The sequence below is a fragment of the Neovison vison genome, chromosome 14 (assembly GCF_020171115.1).
Source record: "Neovison vison isolate M4711 chromosome 14, ASM_NN_V1, whole genome shotgun sequence".
NCBI classification, from domain to species: Eukaryota; Metazoa; Chordata; class Mammalia; order Carnivora; family Mustelidae; genus Neogale; species Neogale vison.
In genome coordinates this window covers 38224705-38245994 of record NC_058104.1, presented here as the reverse complement: position 1 = coordinate 38245994, position 21290 = coordinate 38224705, and the positions used below count along the sequence as shown (strand labels likewise).

The 21290-nt window shown below is 51.3% G+C and overlaps 1 protein-coding gene across 4 annotated transcripts in view; it reads left to right on the top strand.

Moving 5' to 3' along the window:
* GSG1L (GSG1 like) overlaps window positions 1-21290 on the top strand; it is a 197797-nt gene that overhangs the window by 67065 nt on the left and 109442 nt on the right. For all 4 annotated transcript variants that reach the window (XM_044233446.1, XM_044233445.1, XM_044233444.1 and 1 more), the window contains exon 2: window positions 303-350. In XM_044233446.1, the coding sequence (XP_044089381.1) occupies window positions 303-350 (48 nt within the window). The remainder of the gene's footprint in view (window positions 1-302; window positions 351-21290) is intronic.

Here is a 21290-nt window from a genome sequence, read left to right as displayed (position 1 = left end):
CCTTCCTCCTGCCGGGTCTGCATGGGGTGGGGGTTGTGGAAGGGGCCCAAGAGCGTGGAGCAGGTGCAAGCCACCTGGCTGGATGGGTTGGATCGGGGGTGAGCCCGGAGACCATATCCCCGATGCTGGTTAGCTGAGTTTGCAGGTTCGCTGTCCACAATTCCCTCAGGGAGACTGAGTTTCTGGGAATAAGGGTTAGAGAGACTTGGGGCTCAGTGACTAGGCTCGGGGAAGGGGAGAGGCAAATGCCTGAAGCTCTCACTTCCACTCACATTCTGAAAACCCTTCTTTTCTTTTTGAAGGTGAAAAATGTCGCAGCTTCATTGACCTGGCCCCAGCATCGGAGAAGGGTAAGTGTGCCCCCCCCCTCAGGTATGCAAGCCCAGAGCCCTTCAGAGACCCTTCCTGCCCAGGTGGCTTCCCACAGCCCAGTGAGGGTTTCTCCAGCAGCGTTTCTGAGTGTTGGCTCCCCAAAGAGCCATAATCTTGAGCAGTCGGGAAGGGGATAGAGGAGGCGGAAGATCACCTTGTCCTTCCCCCGAGTGGGGTGGTCCTGAGAGTTATGCTTTCATACTTCCAGTGCACACCGGGATTTGGCGGGGGAGGTAGGACGGGTGTGCGGAAGCTGGGGTCAGGCTACACCCGTGTTGGGGTTACTGCATCCCAGCTGCAGGATTTGACCCGGTGGGGGAGCCCACCCACCCAGGTCCACCCACACCTGGACAAACCAGATGTCCTGTGTCTGTCACTCCCTAGTGACAGCACCCGAGCGCAGAGATTCTGCTCAGAGAGGATGGTCAGGGGCTGGCCCCAGGTCGCGTGTGGGGCTAGCACAGCAGTCAGGATTAGCTTCAGCTGTAGGGAATGGTGGTCCCATATAGTCAGCTGCAGAAGAGACATGTGCATTGCTTTTATTAAAGTTTCAAAGTAGGGGGCGCCTGGGTGGCTCAGTGGGTTAAGCCTCTGCCTTCTGCTCAGGTCATGATCTCAGGGTCCTGGGATCGAGTCCCACATTGGGCTCTCTGCTCAGCGGGGAGTCTGCTTCCCCCTCTGCCTGCCTCTCTGCCCACCTGTGATCTCTCTGTCAAATAAATAAATAAAATCTTAAGTTTTAAAGTAGGCAATCCAGGATGGCTCTGGTCCAGAACCTTGCTGCCCCTTTCCATGGCCTCTGTGCTCCGGTCTTCATGGTCTAAGATGGCAGCTGGTGCTCCAGCTGTCACACCTGCCTTCTGGGCAGCAGCTTAGAGGGGGCAAAGGAGAAAGGGCAAAGCTTGCATGTCAGATCCAAGGTTTCTAGAAGTTGCCCATAGCACCTGCTCATGCCTCCTTGGCCAGGGCTTGATCCCAGGGCCAGACTCAGCTGCAAGGGAGGCTGGGAGATGAGGTCGTTATCCTGGCAGCCATGTGCTCAGCTAAGTCAGGGGCTTTGTTTTTATGGGAGTGCAAGGGAGCAGATGCTGGAGGATGTGCTGGCCAAGGAACATAGGGGCTTGGCCGCCTCTGGACCTGCCTACCCCCTGTCGCCAAGGAGGAGGACAACCAGGAGAGAGCAGGTGTGCTGGTGTCTTCCAACAGCCTGGAGATTAGGAGAGAGCTCTGGTTCTGGGTGCCAGGGTGGGGAAACTGAAACAGAAGTCCAGTCCTAGAAACTGTCCCAGCAAGAGGGATCTTGGGTGCCTGGCTCAGGAGAAATGCTCTACCTGGGCTTGGGGCCACTGACGCCTCCTGCTGGTGGGGCCGGGCTCCCTGCTTCCCTGCGGTAGTGTCTGGAGGGTCAGACATCCTGTCTCTGACCCATCCCGGGTGTTGGTAGAGGAGGCTTGGGCGAGGGGGCCATGTGCCGTAGAGGCTGAGGAGGTTCGTGTCTTGCAGACACTATCCCCTTGGTGAGCTCCAGCCAAGTGGCAGCTCGTGAGGAGGGGACCCCCAGGCATAGGAAAAGGCTCAGCCACCCCCCCTCCCCCCGCTGAGCAGGCTTTAGGCAGAGGGGAGGTGCCGGCTCAGTGACTTTCCTGGTTTCCCAGCGACGGCGCCCCGTTTGGCTGCTGCAGGTGGCCACCCCTAGCGTTTGGAGCTGAGCATCTGGGCCCCGGCTTCCAAGCTGAGGTCAAGGAGCGCGAGGAACAGCACGGCTAACACATGCACGTGCGCGCCGAGCCGTTGCGCCTCTGTGCTCGGCCCTGTGCTCCCAGGCAGTAAACGGGAAGGACCTTGGGAGGAAGAGGCTGACAAACTCACCCCACTGCCCGCGGAGGAACCTGCGCCTTTCAGACATGAAGCCACCTGATGTGTCCTTCCCCAGGCGGGGCCGAGCCCCGGCTTCAGAAGCCCCTCTGCTGTCCTGCGTCTTACAAGCCCCTACCCGGAGGTGGCCTCTCACCAGGGCTCAGCCAAAAAGACCTTGGAGCTCCTGGGCCCCCTGGGCTCCCCATCTGGCTGTGTGCACGGCCTGGGTGTGCACACGAAAGCGTGCATGTGTGTCAGAGGTGTAGGCACGCACGAGCAGGTGCTCCCGTGGATAGGTGCACACGGGTCTCCTGGTGGCTGAGCACGCACACACGTGTGCCCGTTATGAACATGTATGGGCTCGTGTGCCCGGTTGAGTCCATGCACGTGTGTGTTTCCAAGGGTGAACCTGCATGGGTGTGTGCACACGTGTGAGCGCCTGTGGCGTGTGTACACGTGTGTCCCTGTACGGCGGCACGTGGGTTGCTTGTCCTCCTCCTGGGGACCTTTGACCTTATTCTTGCTTCTTCTAGGAGGACCGAGAGCCCCAGAGAGATGGTATCTTTGTGTTTTACTTGTGATTTTTCTTTTGGGGCTTGGCGGCCACGCCACGGACCTTCTGGCTGTGAGTGTAAAAATGTTTATAAGGAGGCTGAGTGGGTTGGCTTTGCCGCCAAGTGGCAGGACGGTTTGCACGTACTCACTGGCTGTCAAGCACTTCAGCTGTCCCTTGGATCAGCGGGCTTTGTCACACAGCTGCCCGTCCCCAACCTGGCCCTCCAGATCCTGTGCTCACCTGCCATCAGGACTGTCTGTCTCACAGACGCGGACCCCCAGCCGCGGAGGTGGCGTGTGTGGTTTGAGGCCACAGCGGGAGTCTGGGGCTGGCGTTCGAGCCCAGGTGTGTTCTCTCCCAAAGCACACTCTCCTCCTGCATTCTTGTCCCTGCACGCGCTCCCTCTGTGACTTGCCTTCTGGTCCGCCAGATACGGCAATAATCATGGGACTCACGCTAATTGGCTTTAGGCAGCGCTTACTGCGTGCTGAGCGCTCTTCTGAGAACTTCACATGCATTGGCTCATTTTATTTGGTTTATTTTAAAACTTTTTAAAAAGATTTTATTTATTTATTTGAGAGACAGCGAACGTGAGAGAGATCACAGAGGGCGAGGGAGAAGTGGGCTCCCTGCTCTGCGGTGAGCCCGATGCAGGGCTGGATCCCAGCAGCCCGGGATCATGACCTGAGCTGAAGGCAGACGTTTAATGACTGAGCCACCCAGGCGCCCCCCCTGCATTGGCTCATTTTAATCCTCATTTCACAGATGAGGAAACTGAGGCATCGAGTGTTAATTGACTTGCCTGAGGTCATCCAGGTAAGATACTGGGGTTTGAACCTGAGTGGTTTGGCTCTTAAATGCCTGGTTCTTCTGAAAAGCTAGACCTTCCGTGAGGGTGTGAGTGAGTGTGTGAGTGAGTGTGTGTATGTGTGTGTGTGTGCACGTTTCCTCCCCTTCCTCCTCCACCAAGACCTCTGAGGTGAGTTCCGAGTGTTCTCAGGCCGGTGCTCCCCTTCTTTTCTTGACCTCCTTCCACCCGGCAAGCCACACTCATGCTTTCAGAGACCTTTACAGACAGCACCCACTCTTTGCCATTTTCCTCAGTACCCTCTCGGCCCTTGCTTCCCGACCCTGTCCCCTGGAAAAGGTAGCTGTCCATCATTGGTATTTTTACCACGACACGCGTTTTTCTTCGTTGGTGCCTGACCGTTGTAGTTTTGTGCTTCACATGGGAAATATCTTTTTGTTTTATACTAGCCTAAGCCCCATTCATTTTTCATCTGGATTCCTGCCGCAATCTCTTAACGGCTTACCTCCTTCTATTCTTGCCCCCTGATGCACTTGGGTCAGAATGATCTTTTTAAGGCATAAGTCATCTCATGTGAATCCCTGTATAAAGCCCTCCCTTGGCTTTCATCGCACTTTCAGAGAAAAAGTAAACGTTCTCGTGGAGGCCTGTGAGGTCGGTGGGATCTGGCCTTGAACTTCTGGGTCTCATCTCTTGCAATATCCTCTCCCTCACACTCCAGCTCCTGCAAATCCTGATGGTTCCTTGAGTCAGCCAAACGAGCCTGTGCCTCAGGACCTTTGCGCTTGTCGTTCCCTGCTCTGGGAATACTGTTCCATGCACTTTCTCTGCAGCTGGTCCCTCTCATCATTCAGGTTTGGGTTCAGTGTCACAGCGGGAGCCTTCCTTGAGCATCTTCTCATTGCAGCCCTTTCTCCTGCGAAGTCCCTCTCCACCCCTGCACGTCACTTATTCCTGCCTGCGGTGTAGAGGCTCAGCTCCCTGAGGGCAGGGATTTTTGTCTCCTTTGTGACTCACTGTGTCCCCGGTACCCAGGAGCAAAGCCTGTTGAGTGGATGAAAAATGAACATGGGTTTTAACAGCATACACTCTTGTTATAAAAACTACAATGATCCTTAAATGCATAAATGAGAAATGAGAGTCTCATTTATGAGAATATGAGCCCACTAGATATTCTTCTAATAATGGTTTGGTTTATTAGTCCTTGATGATGATAGATAGATGTAGACAGTTAGGTATGTAACACACACATACATATACAAACATAAAAAGTCGTATATAAAATCATGAATTGTTTTTCATACCAATGCATAAGACCACCCCCATCTTTTGGAACAACTGTAAAATCATGTGGAGACAATTTGTGTAAGCGGTCCGAGAGCTGGACACTGAGACTGTCCCCCCCACCCCGCACTCCGGGCCTTCAGTATCAGAGCTGAGTAACGGTAACGTGTACCTACATCTTTCTCCGCCACAGGCCTGGGGGGCTCTGAGGATAGCAGGGGTTTCTTATTTACCTCTGGGGGCCTCAGGGAGCCGGGCCAGCCCCGGAGCAGCCCTGGCAGAAGAGTGGACTAAGACTTGAACAAAGGCCGTGGGAGGCAGAGGAGGAGGGCGAGTTAAAGATGTCTGAACAATGTATCAGGATGGAATGTGCCAGCGTGTCTGTACGCCGTGAGCTTGATATTGAAGATGCAGAGGGAACGCTTCTTGTGCTGCTTGTCTTCCTCTTCCCTGGTCTCTCAAAATCTCAGTCTCTTGTTCACTGGGGCCGGATGCTCTCCTACCAAATAACTGCGATCGTGTGGGTAGTCTTGGAACCTAGCGTGCTGGTCCATGACATCCACCCTAATGCTGGGTGACAAGCCATCCCGGAGCTCAGGGGCATTCAGCATGTGTTTTTGGCTCACGTGCTTGTGGGTTGACTTGGTTATAGGTTGTCTTGGTTCCAGGATGTAGTCTGGGCTCAGCCACGTCTGACCCATGTGTGTTGTTTCTGGGCGGCCAGGAAGAAGGGACAGAAATGTAAGGGAGCAGGGCACCTGGGTGGCTCAGTTGGTTGAGTGTCTGACTTCGGCTGGGGCCCTGATCTCACAGTCCTGGGTCTGAGCCCCGCATAGGGCTCCCTGCTTAGCGGGGAGTTTGCTTCCTCCTCTCCCGCTGAGCCCCCTTGCAGTCATGCTCTCTCTCTCAAACAAATCAGTAAAATCTTAAAAGAAAGAAAGGAAGAAATGCAAAGTGGCTAAGGGCACAAACCCATTTAAGACCTTAAAACACCATCGTGTCTGCTCACAGCCCATTGGCGAAAGCAAGTCACATGGTTGTGTCCAACATCGAGGAGGCAAGAAATACACTGACCGCAGGGTTCAAGGGTGGTTGGCAGCTTGTTGTGCTGGAAATGGCTCAGGCGGGTTTCCAGGTGTATGTGTGCACCTGAGCCTCCCTGCTTTGCTGCTTAAGGTCTCCTCCTGTCATTGCCTTCCCAAAGAGACCTCCTGATTTCTCCACGAGGGACCTAAATGTTTGGGTGCATTCCCTTGCTGAGCACCGATGGTGCGGCCTCTGCGTGCTAGTCAGTCTCACACATGCCTTTCGATTGACAAACATTTCCTGAGCACCCACCACGCAGCAGGCTCCGGGCTAGGCGTTGGGGGTGCAAACAGGAACCGGGCGGAAGTCTTTCCCCTACAGGGAAAGCGAGCTAAGGAAATGCTTAGCAGCCACGGTGGAAGGGCTCAGGCAGAGGAAGAAAGAATCTGGCCCTGCACCGGGAGAGGCAGGAAGGATATGATTCTGCCACCCGAGATCCCTGCAGAGAGGCTGGGAAGATGTCTCAGTTTTCCTCCCTAAAGGAGGAAGGCATCAACAGATGCCCCGGGAAGGATTGGTTCCAAGGCACCTGTCAAGGTGTGCTGTGGAGAGTGTCCCCAGTTCCTAACCCCGCGATTTGGAGCTTCCCCTCACGGGGTCCATGGAGCTTTCACTGTGAATGAATGAAAAATGAATGAGTGAATGAATGAATGAGCTAATTGAGCCTCCCGTGATTTACGGCCGTCATCAAGCTGCACCGATATCTTCCTGTCTGCTCTTCCTCAGTGCCCACCTGTACGCACAGCACAATATGATTCAGAAAGGGGGGTGAACCATCTACAGCTGCGCACAGCAGCATGGATTTGGGCAAAAGAAGCCAGATTCATGAGAATACAGACTATATGATTCCATTTATATAAAACTGGAAAACAGAGTGAGGCTCTACCGTGAGAAGTCAGGGTTAGACCAAAGGGGGACGGGTGTGCAGAGGGCGCGGACAGCTGGCGGACAGACCCTTGGTCTGGGAGCTAGTTACGCAGACGTGTTCAGTTTAGGAAAATTCATCAAGCCATGTACTTGGGATAGATGCACTTTTCCCGTCTCTATGTGATACTCCAGGAAAAAGTAAAACAAAAATTTCCCACACTGAATTCTAAATGATCCTTCTAAAGTGAAAATCCGACTGTATCAGGATTCTGCTTGGAACCCCTTCCCTGGCTCTTGAATGTAAATATGCTGGGATATTGGAACACGGTGTTCATGGCCCTTTGTGATCTGTCTGGAGCTAGTCTGCCTTTTTTTTTTTTTTCCTCCACTTCTTACCATCCCTGCGTGGACCCTGGACTCCAGCCCTCCCTTCCCCCTTGAATACACTTCCCTCAAGCTCCCCATCATCTTTTTGTGCCTCTGTGCCTTTGCATATACTGTTCCCTCTCCCCACCTGCCTTTACCACCTCTGTGTTCCTTGGAAAACTTCTGTGTAAAGAAGTTCTGTGTTGTAAAACCCAACTTAGACATGACTTCTCTGTTACAATTTTGATTTTAATTTTTTTTTTTGAGATAGAATGCACAAGAAAAGGAAGGTAGGAAAGAAGGGAAGGAGGAAAGGAGGGAGGAGCAGGGGCCGTTCTAGACCCTGGGTGGTCCATTTTGGTTTGGAAAAATGGAATCTGACTCGGGAGACTGTGGTCCCCTCTGACCCCCCCTGGGCTAAACTGTGTTAGTCACCCCTGCTCCCCTCCTCTGTTTCCCATCTGGGAATCCTGGCAGCCACCAGCTGGCAGCTTTTTGTGAAACAGTCTCCAAAGCTTGTAGGTTTCATTTGTTTAATATTTCAGGGACGGGTAACAATGTGGTGGCTCCGTGGCCACAATCCCGAGTCTTGCCTGACTCATTTCTCACTTCTGTTTCTGTAATAGTCTCTTGTTGGTTCCCTCAACCTCTCTGTTCTGTGCCCGAAATCGATTTACAATTCTGCTGCTCACTTAATTTATTTAGCGCATTTTATTGATTTATGCCGCAGACCTGAAACACGCATAGATCAGAAGAGGCTGCGTAGGGGAAGGGAGAGCACAAGCAACTTTCCCAGCTGCCCAGGATCTGACACTGGAGCTCCACACAGGTCAGCCCTGCTGGCCACAGCCCCAGCGCGCCGGGTGGCCGGCGCAGCCCATGCCTGTGTGTGAGTCCTGGGCAATCTGTCCACTCTGTCTGCCTGGGGAACTCTCGGTCGGCCCTCATGAGCCAGTCCAAAGGTACAGCCTCTCCGGAGTCCTCCCTTTGCCCCCAGACTGGGTCCATTACTTCTGTTCCATACCTGGAACATACCTGCGTCCAGAACCTGACACAGAGAGAGGTCTGATTCTTTCACCCCGTGGACGGAGACTTCCAAACACAAAGAGGCAGGAGACCAGCCCCAGTGGCTGACACGTCCGTTGTTCCCTCCCACCTGCCGTTCCCACATAACATCGAGATCATTCCTGCAGCCCTTTGGTGGAGGGTGGGACTCATCAATCATCTGAATGGCCCTGGTCCCTCTGTGGAGGCAGCGAGCTCTGGAATCTTAAAGAAAGAGAGCATTTCCTGGTCATTCTCAATAAATGCACACCCCAGGCCACCTTACTCGGTGTCATTGATTTCCTGGAGGCAGGGGGGTACTGCATCCTTGCTTTCGGGGATGGGCCATGGTGGCTTTGTCTGTTCTGCCTCAGGCCAGTGAGTGGCCTTCCCTGGTGTCAGGCTGTGTGCCAGGAGCTGGGACGGGGTGGGGGGGAGTCACCCCCAGCTCCTGCTCTTCAGGAGCCTTCCAGTGTGGGACAGACGAGGAGGAGAGTCACTGTGGACCTGGAGCCCAGACAGGTGGCCAGAGGGCTGTGGAAGGGGCTGATGACAGTGTGGACGGGCTGTGCGGAGGGGTGCCGTTCAGGGAGGGTCCTGAAGGACAAATGACAGTCCTTCTAGGGCTTAAGGGGCCCGGGGGCTGTCGTTTAGGGTAGAAGAAATGCCTTGTGCAAGAGAGTCCATGTGGCAGGGGCACCACAATCATTTACTGAATGGCTGAAGAGTAGAAGGATGGTAGAGCCCAGAGAGGTTAAGTGCCTTGCTCAAGGTCACACAGTAAGTTTAGGTGAGAGTCAGGCTCACTCTCCAGGCTTTTGGGGTCTTTTGGCAGCACCCTGCCCCCGCCCCAGCCCTTTCTCCTCCCATCCGTCCCTCCCATCACCTCCAACGTCGTTTTCTCCAACAATGCATAGGTCCCTGTCACCTCCCGCCTTCTGATCTGCTAGTTCTGTCACTTCCTGCTCTGAAATTCTGGGTTTCCCTAATTACATGCTCTTATTAAAGGTGTTTAAATCCTGATGCCTGGTGGAGGACTGCTCCTGAAGATCACAACATCTAGTAATTGCTTTAGTTGCCTAATTCCAATTATTCAAGATTATCTTTCCAGGTAATTAGATGTCTGGGTAGTCTCGCCTGCTCACTCTCTCAGAGAACGTCATATTAACCCCAAACGGTGACCAGCTTTCATGTTTCATAATTGGAAACAGTTTCTCCATGGTGAGAAGACTCGCTTAAGTGTAAACAGTGGTAATTTAAATTTCTAAATGACTCTGTGGTTTTATCATACTTTGGTGTGAGAAATTAGCTCAGACACTTCAATCCAGACCTTTGCCTGTCTGAGCAGGGGTTTCAGCAGTGGCTGGGGGGGCGGGGGGATAGGGCTTGCTGAGCTGCACAAGGCCTGTGGAATTTGAAGAATGCTGGCTCCTTTCCATAACCCAGAAAAGTCTTCCCATGGGCTGGTTGTTCTTGGACCTGTCCCCAGAATGGAATTTACAACAAGGCCCTTCTATCTGGCCCAGGTCTTGCATTCGCAAAGAGCTTTAACTTGAGCCACAAGATGATTCCTTTATAGAAAGTTAGACAAAGAGCTACAAATCGGGTTCACCACGTTCCGTTGTGCAGGTTACTCACTGTGCAACTCTGTGGGTCATGCTTCATACTGCGGTCTACGTGAATGGCATAAGGTTGGGCAGTGCACAGCCTGTACCACTGTATGTGGGGGGTGAGGGATACATAAGCAGGCTAAAAGAAGATGACACTCAACATACCATCTATGCCTACATCTCATTGCTGCACCACACTGCCTGGTATAAGCTGGGAATTTGTGACCCTATTTAGTCATGTTTCCTTGTTTTAATCAATATAATTTCATCGGTATAATTTAGGAACAGTGAATTGCATAGGTTTTAAATGTACAATTCACTGAGTTTTGGGAAATACATGTAACCCAGACCCCTGTCAAGATACAGAACCTTGGCCTGCACCCTGGGCATGTGACCTGTACCATCACATAACGTCCCATGCACAGAAGGGACTCACATTTGGTTAAATGCTTTAGTGTCACTACCTTGAATTTCTCAATAATTTTTTCTAAGGCTCCACCCCCAGCATGGAGACCAACGTGGGTCCTGAACCCACAACTCTGAGATCAAGAGTCAGACTCTTAATCGACTGAGCCACCCAGGAGCCCCAATTATTTTTTAACAAGGGGTCCTGCGTTTTTATTTTGCACTGCTTTCCCCATTTGGGCTTTGTACACCGCCCCCCTCCATGTATTCACTTACAACTTCTCTTTACCTTGATTCATTTAGAAAGTCTAATTTTTAAAGCCTCATTCTGAGTAATGGTATCTATCAATTCATGGTTTTAGTGTGCTGAGTTATTCTTTCCAAGATGCTCTAGAATAAATAATAACTCCCATTTTTTTTTTCCATTTTGCCAACATGCCGTACCCGGCAGATTCCCCCAACACCCTGCTGCGTTTTGTGCTGCTGGTACACCAAGTCATGGGTGGGGAAACTGAGGCCCAGAGAGATGAAGTCATCTTTCACAAGACCATACGTGTTGTGACAGCAGAGGGGGGTGGGAACCCCTGTCCGGCAGGCGCTGGAGTCCTTGTGCTTCACTGTTCCACTTTAGTGCCTCAAGACGAGCTACTAAAATAGAAAAGAATCCTAAAGTGAGGTACAATTGGGAAGGATGGAGGGCTAATGAGAGGGAAGGACAAGTTTTGTGTTGGCCAGACAGGGCTGGCAGGAAGAAAGGGTCGTCACGCCTCGTGAGATGTCCCTTGTGATTCCCCAGGGGCTCACGCTGCGTCTGGCCAACACAAAACTTGTCTTCCCTCTTGGTACATTTCCAGTTCCAAGAAAGGAGTCCGACACCGTCCGGGTCGAAAGGGCACAGAGAGCTGATCTCACCTGCTCCATTTTGCAGATGAGAAAACCGAGACCCCAAGAAAAAACTCTGCATGGCTGCTGTAGGCTGAGTATAGTGAGCATGCCTACTGTGTGCTCTAAGAAATGGGGTCCCGTCTCTGGGGCAGCTTCCCCCAGGCCAGTCCTGGCAATGCAGTCAGCATGCATGGAGCGCCTGCTGTATACCAGTCCCTTCCAGGCATGTCGTATCATTATTACTCACATCCCCACCCCGGTTCAGGACAGGAAGCGGAGGCTCCCACAGGTTAAGAAACCTGCTTTCGGCCCAGCCGGTGGCAGAGCTGGGATTTAAATGCAGAGTTTCTGAGTGCAGTGTTAATGCAGTGTGTGGGCTCTGGGTTCAGATCCTGGCTCTGCCTTATTGGCCGTGGAGGGTGGGCATGCCGCTCATTCCCTTTATGGCTCACTTTCTTCATCTCTAAAAGGGGATCGTGGCATCTGCTTTGTGGGATTCTTCTGACAATGGAATAATCCACGTGAGGGGTTGACGCAGGGTCCGGCTCGGTCGGTGCCAGCTTGAACGCTCCGTTGTATTCCCCCATCTCCTAGGACCGGCCCCGCCAGCAAGAAAGCTCACTGGGAAAGTAACTCAATTTGCATTGATTTCTCCTTATTGAATAATGCACAGAGTTCCATTCACGGCTAGATACTTCCACGCCCCTGGTTTCACTTGATTCTTTCGACAGCCCTTTGGTGATTTCTGGTTTACGCCCAAGGAAACTGAAAAGAGGGGCACCTTGCCTTAGGTCACACCGCAAAGCGATGCCTCCATCCGTCAGTCCCCGTGCTGTCTCTGCCACACTTCACAGGTTTTTCCACTCTGCTTGGTGCCTCCTGGCTCCTCCTCTGCTCCCCAGGCCCCGAAAGTTCTTCGGTTGGTTTTGCTATGTGTCCCGAGGCAGCCAGGCGGCCCCACGGACTCAGAGCTATCAGGGACTGCGTGGAGCAGAGGGAGGGGGCAGCAGAGGGGACCCACGGCTGCTCCCGCTCCCGGCACCCTCTGCTCCTCACGCATCCCATCTGCTGGTTTCTGCAGCCTCTCATTCGCGACCATCTGTCGGGCTTCCCGGAGGTTCTGAGAAGCCCTGGGATATGACACAGAGCCCCCCAAACTATATTGCCTTTTGCCTGATTGAGGAGCAGAGGGCTTCAGGCCCCTGAGACCCTACCCATGCCTCGAAGCCACCTGGAACTACAAACCCAAGAGGGAACCTTTCAGAAGGAATGTTCTAGAAGGCTAAAGCTTCTGCTCCGGTTTGCTGCGCGGGAATTGGCTCCCCGGCCCTTCTGTGGATTCCCCGAGCCAGCCCGACTCCTACAGGCTTCGTTTCCCTTATGTTTTCCCCGATCTCATTTTGGGTTGAAAAAAGTCCAGCGTCTCTTGGCAAGGATGCCCCAGCCCTGCTTGTCCACAGACTCTGGGGCCACTTGGGCTTCTGGCAGTCAGCACGTGTTTTGCCAGAGCGGGGAGAGATGTGTGTGGGGGCCAGTGATGGGCAGCTCCTGCACCCAGAAGGGAGCACGGGTGACTTCTCCAAAGCTGGTGTCAGGTTGGTCTCGTTGCTCACTCCCCTGGTCGGGCCCATCTATGCTGGCGAGGCCAGAGGTTGGGGATTTATTCATTAGTTTAAAGCATTTGGGGTTGTTGTCTCTCTGTGTGTGTGTCTCTCTCTGTGTTCTGTTTGTTTGTGTTTTTTTTGGTAACAGCTTTATGGAAACATAAATGCTTACCATGCGTTTGACTCCTTGAAGTGTACAGGTCAGTGGACTTTAGTACATTCAATCTTGTACAACCATGGCCACGGTCAATTTTAGAACATTTCCATTGCCCCGAAGAGAAGCCCTGCCTTAACCTTGCCCTCGCAATCCTCCCGTCCCTACAGACCTCAACAACCAGCGATCTGCTCTCAGTCCCCATCGATTTGCCAGTTCGGGGCACCTATGAGTGGAATCCTATAATAGACACACTTTGGGGATCTGGCTTCCCGCCCTGAGCATCTTGTTTTCAAGGTTCATCCACACCATGGCATGTTTCAGTATTTGGCTGCTCTTTATTGCCAAATATTATTTCGTTGTATGGAGATGCTACATTTTGTTTCTCTTTGGTTTATTTATTGAAGCTTTTTAAAATGGAGAAATATAGTAACAATTAAAAAATACATAAAATGCAAATATACAGCTTAACTGTCTATTGTAAAGCAAAAACTTTATTACCACTGGAGTTGAGAAAGAGATCCCTGCCGGCAGCCCCACGTGTCCCTTCTTGAGCACTAGCAACTCCCGATCCCAGAGGAGAATAATCACTGCCAGGCAGGGGCTTTGCAGCACGGCCCACCGCTCGTTGTTGTAAAGAAAGTTTTTTTTTTTTTTTAAAGATTTTATTTATTTATTTGAGAGAGAGAGACAGTGAGAGAGAGCATGAGCGAGGAGAAGGTCAGAGAGCGAAGCAGACTCCCCATGGAGCTGGGAGCCCGATGTGGGACTCGATCCCGGGACTCCAGGATCATGACCTGAGCCGAAGGCAGTCGTCCAACCAACTGAGCCACCCAGGCGTCCCGTAAAGAAAGTTTTATTGAAACACGGCTATGCCCATTCTCATGCAGGCATAGCTTTCATGCTACATTGTCAGAATTAAACCATACAGCCTCTGGATCTTAGACAGCTGTCTTTGCACACAGTGGAAGGGGTCAGGGAGCTCCCTGCTGGATTACAAAGCCATTAATCCCTTTTGCAAGGGCCCCGCCCTCATGACCTATTCCCCTCCCAAATGCCTGACCTCCAAATACCATCACACCTGGAGTTAGAGTGCCAGCATATGAATTTGAGGAGAGACAGACATGCGGTTTACAGAAATCGTAACTGTAGTCTGTGCATTTTTCATTACTACGCAATACTCCCATTTTATGACTTTATCTTCTGTGTGCTCATTCTGCTCTTAATGGATAGGTGGGTCACTTTTGGGTTTTCATGAAGACTCCCTACCTTCTTCCCGTGCGAGCCCCAGACGGGCAGCAACAGTGCCTAGGAGTTTGTTAGAAATACAAATCCTCGGGCTCGAACACGGAACTCCCAAATAAGAAACGCTGGGTCTGAGTCAAGCCATCTCTGTGTGACAAGCCCCCTGACTAGCCACCCCCTGTGTGAGAATCACCACTCTGGTGTTGACCTTGACAAGGGACTGTTCCATCAACTTTATGTATCTGCAGGTTTACTAAGCAAAGCCATCCCGATTTCCAGAGTGGGGGTACCACTTTGCACGGCCACTAATGTGGTATGGGAATTCCCATTGATCTACCCTTGACAATACTTCGCTTTATCAGATATTACCTATATCCCACCTGATGGATGGGAAGTGGCATCTCACTGTGCTTTTTACTTTGCATGTCTCTGATTACCGTTTGGGTTGAGTATCTTCTCACGTTTCTGGCCATGTGAATTTTCTCCCATGGTGCCTGTTTGTATCACCTGCTTGAGCTTCTATTAGACTGTCTTTTTCTTATTGATTTATAGATGTTTTAAAAATTTTTGTGCTTTATTTTGTTTGTTTGTTTTGTTTTTTCTTCTGGTAAAAGAAGCATAACCTGAAATTTACCATTTTAACCAGTTCTGTAAGCATAGAGGTCAGCGACATAAGGACATTCAGACTGTCCTTTGTCTACCACCATCATCCACGTCTGGAGAGCTTCCTCATGTTCCCAGAATGAAACTCACCACCCATTAAACACGAACTCCCCACTCCCTCCTCCCCCGGACCCCTGACAACCACCATTCTGATTTCCGTCTTTAAGAGTTTGGCTACTCCAGGGGTGCCTGGGTGGCTCAGTGGGTTAAAGCATCTGCCCTCAGCTCAGGTCATGATCCCAGGGTCCTAGGATCGGGCTCCCTGCTCAGCGGAGAGTCTGCTTCTCCCTCTGCCTCGGCCTCCCACTCCCCCTGCTTGTGCTCTCTCTCTGACAAATAAATAAAATCTTTTTTAAAAAAGAGAATTTGGCTGCTCCCGGTACCTCCCAGAAGTGGGATCGCGCAACCTTTGTTCTCTTGTGCCTGTCTTATTCCACTCGGCGCAACGTCCTCGAGGCTCCGTCATGCTGTAGCACGGTGTCAGAAACAAATTGTCTTGGTGTGCTCTGGTACATAGGCACCACATTTTGTTTTCGAATTTGTGGATGGACATTTGTGTTGTGTCTACCTTTTGGCTATGGTGAATAATGCTGCTGTGAACACGGGGGTACAAATTCCAGTTCAAGCCCCTGCTCTCAGCTCTGCTGGGTGGGTACCCCGGAGCGGAATTGCTGGGTCACGTGACGACCGGAGCGGAATTGCTGGGTCACGTGACGGCCAGATGATTAATTGTTTGTAGACCCACCGCACCCTCTGTAGCAACTCTGCTATTTTCCCTTGATGCTGCATGAGGGCTCCAATTTCTCTGCATCTTCCCCAAGATTTGTTATTTTGGTTTGGATGATAGCTGTCCGCGTGTGTGTGATAGGGTGTCTCACTGTGGTTTTGGTTGGTATGCCCCTAAGGACGGGTGACACGGAGCATCTTCTCATGTGCTTTTGGGCCATCCATATATCTTCTTTGGAGCAATGTCTATTTGAGTCCTTGGCCCATTTTTTATTTCAGTTCTTTGTTTTCCTGTTGTGGAGTTGTTGGAGTTCTTCCTATATTCTGGATATCATTTTTATCACATCTATAATATACAAGTATTTTTCTCCCATTTCATGGGTTTCCTTTTCACTCTGTTGTTGATGCCCAAAAGCTTTTAGTTTTGAGGCAATTTAGTTTATTTTGTTGTTGTTGTTGTTGTCTGTGCTTTTGGTATCATAGCTAAGGGATCATCGCCAAATCTGGTATCACGAAGTATTCCTCTGTTTCTTTCTAAGAACAGGAGCCCAGCCAGAACCTCTTCATCTAGCCCTCCACCTGCTTATGTACATGTCCATCCATCCATCACCCACCCAAGCATCTGATTAGCCATCCACCCATCCGTATATCCATCCATCCATCCATCCATCCATCATCTATCAATACATCTATATACCTATCCATCCATCTACCCATCCATCCATCCATCTATCCCTCCAGTAAACCCTTATTGACCTCCTATCATGTGTCAGATTCTGGGGATATATATGTTGTTCTGTGTGGTTCCTACTGGGTCCTTCTTGACCTCAAAGCTTCGGTAGCTCTGCTGATTCTCCAGGTGCACCCACACCATGTCTGGCCTCGTGAAAAACATTCCAAGGCTATTCCAGGCCCATTTGTCGTGAAACCTTTCATATTCATAGGCTGCTGCACTGTGCCGGGTGCAGGATAACTCAAGCCTTGTTGCTGTCCTTATCTCTCCTTGGGAGAGAGGGTAGTTCTTTCTGCTTTAAGATTTCCCAAAGTCTGTTATTCTCTCCTTTATGGGATGAGGATGATGATGATGATGTGTGTGTGTGTGCTAGGGGAGGGGGCAGAGACCTACTCTGGTTATCCATTCCAACATCTTTACTTTCTTCGCTTTCCCTTGTATAGTAAGCCTCACTGTGATAACACAGAAACCCCCAAATCTCGGTGGTTTTCCAAGAGCAAAGCTGATTTTCTGCTTACCTGAGGTCCAGTGTGGGTGTTCTGGCAGTAGGCTCCCTTCTACCCGCTCACCCGGGGGTCTGGGCTCCTTCCTTTGCAGGAAGGAGAAACTCTCCATTCAGCCAGTGGCTGGGGAAGAGAGTAGAGGAAGATGTGGAAGGTCCTTAAGGCTTAGAAGCTCACTTCATCCCCCTCACCCCCACATTCCTTTGGTCAGAACTCAAGTCTTACGGCTGCATTCAACTACAATGGATACGGGGAAATGTAGTTTAACTGTGTTCTCACGAGGAAGAAGAAATGGGCCTTGGTGACACATAAAAGTCTCTGTCATGCCCTCTGACTTCCTTTCCTCTGTCCCCTAGGCCAGGAGAGCTTTATTGAGCATAGGATATGGAGGAGAGGGGAGGTAACCCAGACTTTCCTCTCTTCTCCTAAATATATCATTTACAGTATAAAATGTGGCTTTTGAACTTAAAAGACCAGACTTTTGCAGCTCAGTATCCTTGTTCTTGTGGCCTGAGAGCTGGCCTTGCGTTCCCCGGTACCACCTCCCCCCTGCAGCGACGAATACGGGTGGCAAAGGACACGGGTTCAGGAAGGCTGTGGGAAACCTCAGCTAATTTCTCAAAATATTATCCCGCTCCAGTTAACTCGAGAATCTGGCTGGGTGTCTGCCACCTTTTAGTTTGCAGATTTCTTGCTCTTTTTGAAATCGGAATGCCATTCCTGCTTTCCGATACTTGATTTCTCACTGGTTCCTCAAGCTTCCCCACCGCCCATCAACAAAGGGCCCGCCGGTCCCCCATGGAGGGTCCTAGCGGGGATCCACCTTGATAGTGCTCGCTCTGCCCTTTTCACTTGAAATGAGCCTCTTCCTTGCCAGAGAAGTCAGGAACAAAGCAGAATCTGGGGAGTTCTGCTCACTGGCTGTCACGATTTGACATCGTACCTTGGGCTCCGAGCAGCCCATTTATCCTTGCCTTGTTATTCTTGTTCGGAACAGGACCGCAGAGCCCTTTGTGGTTCTTGCCAGCAGTCTCTGCAGCGGGGCTCTTGCCCAGCCCGATGGGATCTCCTTCTCCACCGGGGCGTCTGCCCCCAGTCCTGGAGTCTCCAACAGTGTGTGGAGGCATGATTGCCTCTGGAAGCCCTTGTGGAACATAGGGTTTGGGAGTCTTGGGGAGTCAGTGGTCATCCTGTGTGCCCCTCTGCGCTCTCGGGGGACCATGTCCCTTGTCAATCATTTAGTTCTAGCTCATTCTTCTAGTGAGACATACTGGGGCGATGACTCGGAGCACTTCCTAAATCTTTGGTACCACCTGAGATTGGGGCTGGCGGGAGTTCTTCTGAGAAGAAGAAAGATGGACTGCAAGGGCCAAAAAGCCCGCTCAGACTATCAAAACCAGCAAGGGGTTTTGAGAAGACCACCCCACAGGGCCCAGACGAGTTTTAGAAGACTGGAACCCTGGAATGCCAGAGGGATGCAGGCCAGGCTCCGGCCCCTGTTTCTCAGCACAGCGGCTTCTTTCTTTTCTCGTGGCGACCCCTTACCTGAAGACCACAGCCTCCCAGCCGTCTACCAACCTTCTCACACTTTGGGTCCCACTTCCAGAAACTCTAGGAGAAAGAATCTGACTGGTCCAGTTTGGAGCTGGGAACAGCTCAGGTCCAAAGGGTTCAGGCAGGGGGCGGGAACACACAGTAGCGGGGGTGGAGGGTGGGGGGTGGGTCTTGGTGGTCAGTTTCATCAGGAAGGAGGTGTGGAAAGATAAACTCAAAATAGATGAAAGCCCTCAACGTGAGGCAGGCATCTATCAAAATCCTAGAGAGAACATAGGCAGTAACCTCTTTGACATCGGCCACAGCAACTTCTTTCAAGACACGTCTCCAAAGGCAAAGGAAACAAAAGCGAAAATGAACTTTTGGGACTTCATCAAGATCAAAAGCTTCTGCACAGCAAAGGAAACAGTCAACAAAACAAAGAGACAACCCACGGAATGGGAGAAGATATTCGCAAATGACAGTACAGACAAAGGGCTCTTATCCAGGATCTATAAAGAACTCCTCAAACTCAATATCGAAACAACAGATAATCATATCAAAAAAATGGTCAGAAGACATGAACAGACACTTCTCCAAAGAAGGCATACAAATGGCTAACAGACACATGAAAAGATGTTCATCATCAGTAGCCATCAGGGAGATTCAAATCGAAACCACATTGAGGTATCACCTTACACCAGTTAGAATGGCCAAAATTAGCAAGACAGAAAACAACATGTGTTGGAGGGGATGTGGAGAAAGGGGAACCCTCTTACACTGTTGGTGGGAATGCAAGTTGGTGCAGCCACTCTGGAAAGCAGTGTGGAGATTCCTTAAGAAACTGAACATAGAGCTTCCCTATGACCCTGCAATTGCACTACTGGGTATTTACCCCAAAGATACAGATGTAGGGAAAAGAAGGGCCATCTGTACCCCAATGTTTATAGCAGCAATGGCCACGGTCGCCAAACTTTGGAAAGAGCCAAGATGCCCTTCAACATACAAATGGATAAGGAAGATATGACCCATATATACAATGGAATATTATGCCTCCATCAGAAAGGATGAATACCCAACTTCTTATCAGCATGGACGGGGCTGGAGGAGATTGTGCTGAGTGAAATGAGTCAAGCAGAGAGAGTCAATTATCATATGGTTTCACTTGTGGAGCATAAGGAAAAACATGGAGGACATTGGGTGAAGGACAGGAGAAGTGAGTTGGGGGAAATCAGAGGGGAAGATGAACCACGAGAGATTGTGGACTCTGAGAAACAAACTGAGGGTTTTGGGGGCAGTAGGGGAATGGGTGAGCCTGGTGGTGGGTATTAAGGAGGGCATGTATTGCATGGAGGACTGGGTATCATGTATCAACAATGAATCTTGGAACACTGCATCAAAAACCAATGATATATTTTATGGTGACTAACATAACACAATAAAAAAAAAAAGGAAGAGGGTGTGGTCAGGGAGGCGATGATTGGCAGGGCTCCTGGGGCTGGGGCTGGAGGAGTAAACCTTGGTTTGGCTTAGTAGAAAGAGGTTGACTTCGAGCCGGAGGAGCCCAAGATCTGAGTTCAGACCCTCCGTCTGAGCTGCGAGCCCGCTGTCCTTATTCGTTCCGAGCCTCAGCTCCTTTATTTATAAAGTGATCAGGACCCTCTCCCAGTAAGGGCTCTGTGAATATCAGCATCCCCTCTTCCCTTGCTGGGTTGCTATTGGAATGGGCATGTAAAATTTTTATTTATTTTTATTTTTTAAAGGATTTTATTTATTTATTAGATAGTGAGAGGGAGAGAGGGAGAAAGAGAGAGCGCATGAGTGGGGAGAGGGGCAGAGGGAGAAGGAGAAGCAGACTCCTTGCTGAGCAGGGAGCCCGAGGACATCGGGCTTATTCCCAAGACCCCTGGGATCATGACCTGAGCGAAGGCAGATGCTTAACCTGCTGAGCCACCCAGGTGGCCCTGGAAAGGGCATGTAAAATTTTTAGCGTCCTGGGCAGTCTGGGTGAAGGTCAGGTGGGATCCTGAGGGGGTGGGGTCAATTCCCTGGGTCCTCAGTTTGAGGGGTCTGAGGTGATAGCGCGGTTGCCCTGTGGGTCCCAAAGCCGATGTGACCTTGCTTGGGGCAAGGATCAGGTTATCCGGCAGGAGTCACTGAGCGATAACCTCTCAGTGTGTCTGACAAGCTGAGTGCTCAAGGTAGGGAAGGGGGTTGCAAGTGGGAGGAACAGCACAGGCACATTCCAGAAGGGCCGTCTGGGGCCTGTTCTATCCACAGCAGCTAATGGCCCTCGCTGGACAGGGAGGGGCAGGGAGGCGTGAGGGGACAAGGCTGGCGAGGTCCGCAGGGCTAGGCTTCCAGAGCCTCAAATGTCATGTCAAGAAACTTGGTCTACCTTGGGGAAGCCATCAGGAGGACGACCTGATCCGAAGACCGATTACAGCCGTCTCCAGGCACTGGGGAGGCATCGGTGAGCAGCAGCGGTCAGCAGCCCCCCGAGGGAGCTCGTGGAGGGCCTGCGAGGTGTGGCCCCTTCATCTCTGTGGCTGGGGTATGGCTGGGGGCCTGGTACGTAGTAAGGGCTCAACATTGGAGATGCAGACGACATGCATGCTTCACAGACTCTGGGTGGAAGGAGCCCGAGGTCAGAAGCTATTTTATAAGCTTAATTTGGCATTTAATTGGCCTTAATTTGGCTTTAATAAAAACCCGAGTGGAGGAAGGGCCATTCCCAGCAGCCCTCCCGGCTTCCGTCCCAGGTCAGGGAGGGGGTTTGAAAACGGGAACGCAGTTCCTCATGAGCCCGTTTCCACCAACGCTATGTAAAACGCGCTTCTTCTCAGCCTCAGACCTCGCTTCCATGTCATCCTTGAAGTCTTCCCCTACGGCCCTGGCTAAAATAGACCGCTTCCCTAGCCTCCCTGCTCTACGCTGACCCACAGATCCCTGGAATGACCTCGTTGTCTGACGTGGGTTTGTGTTGTTG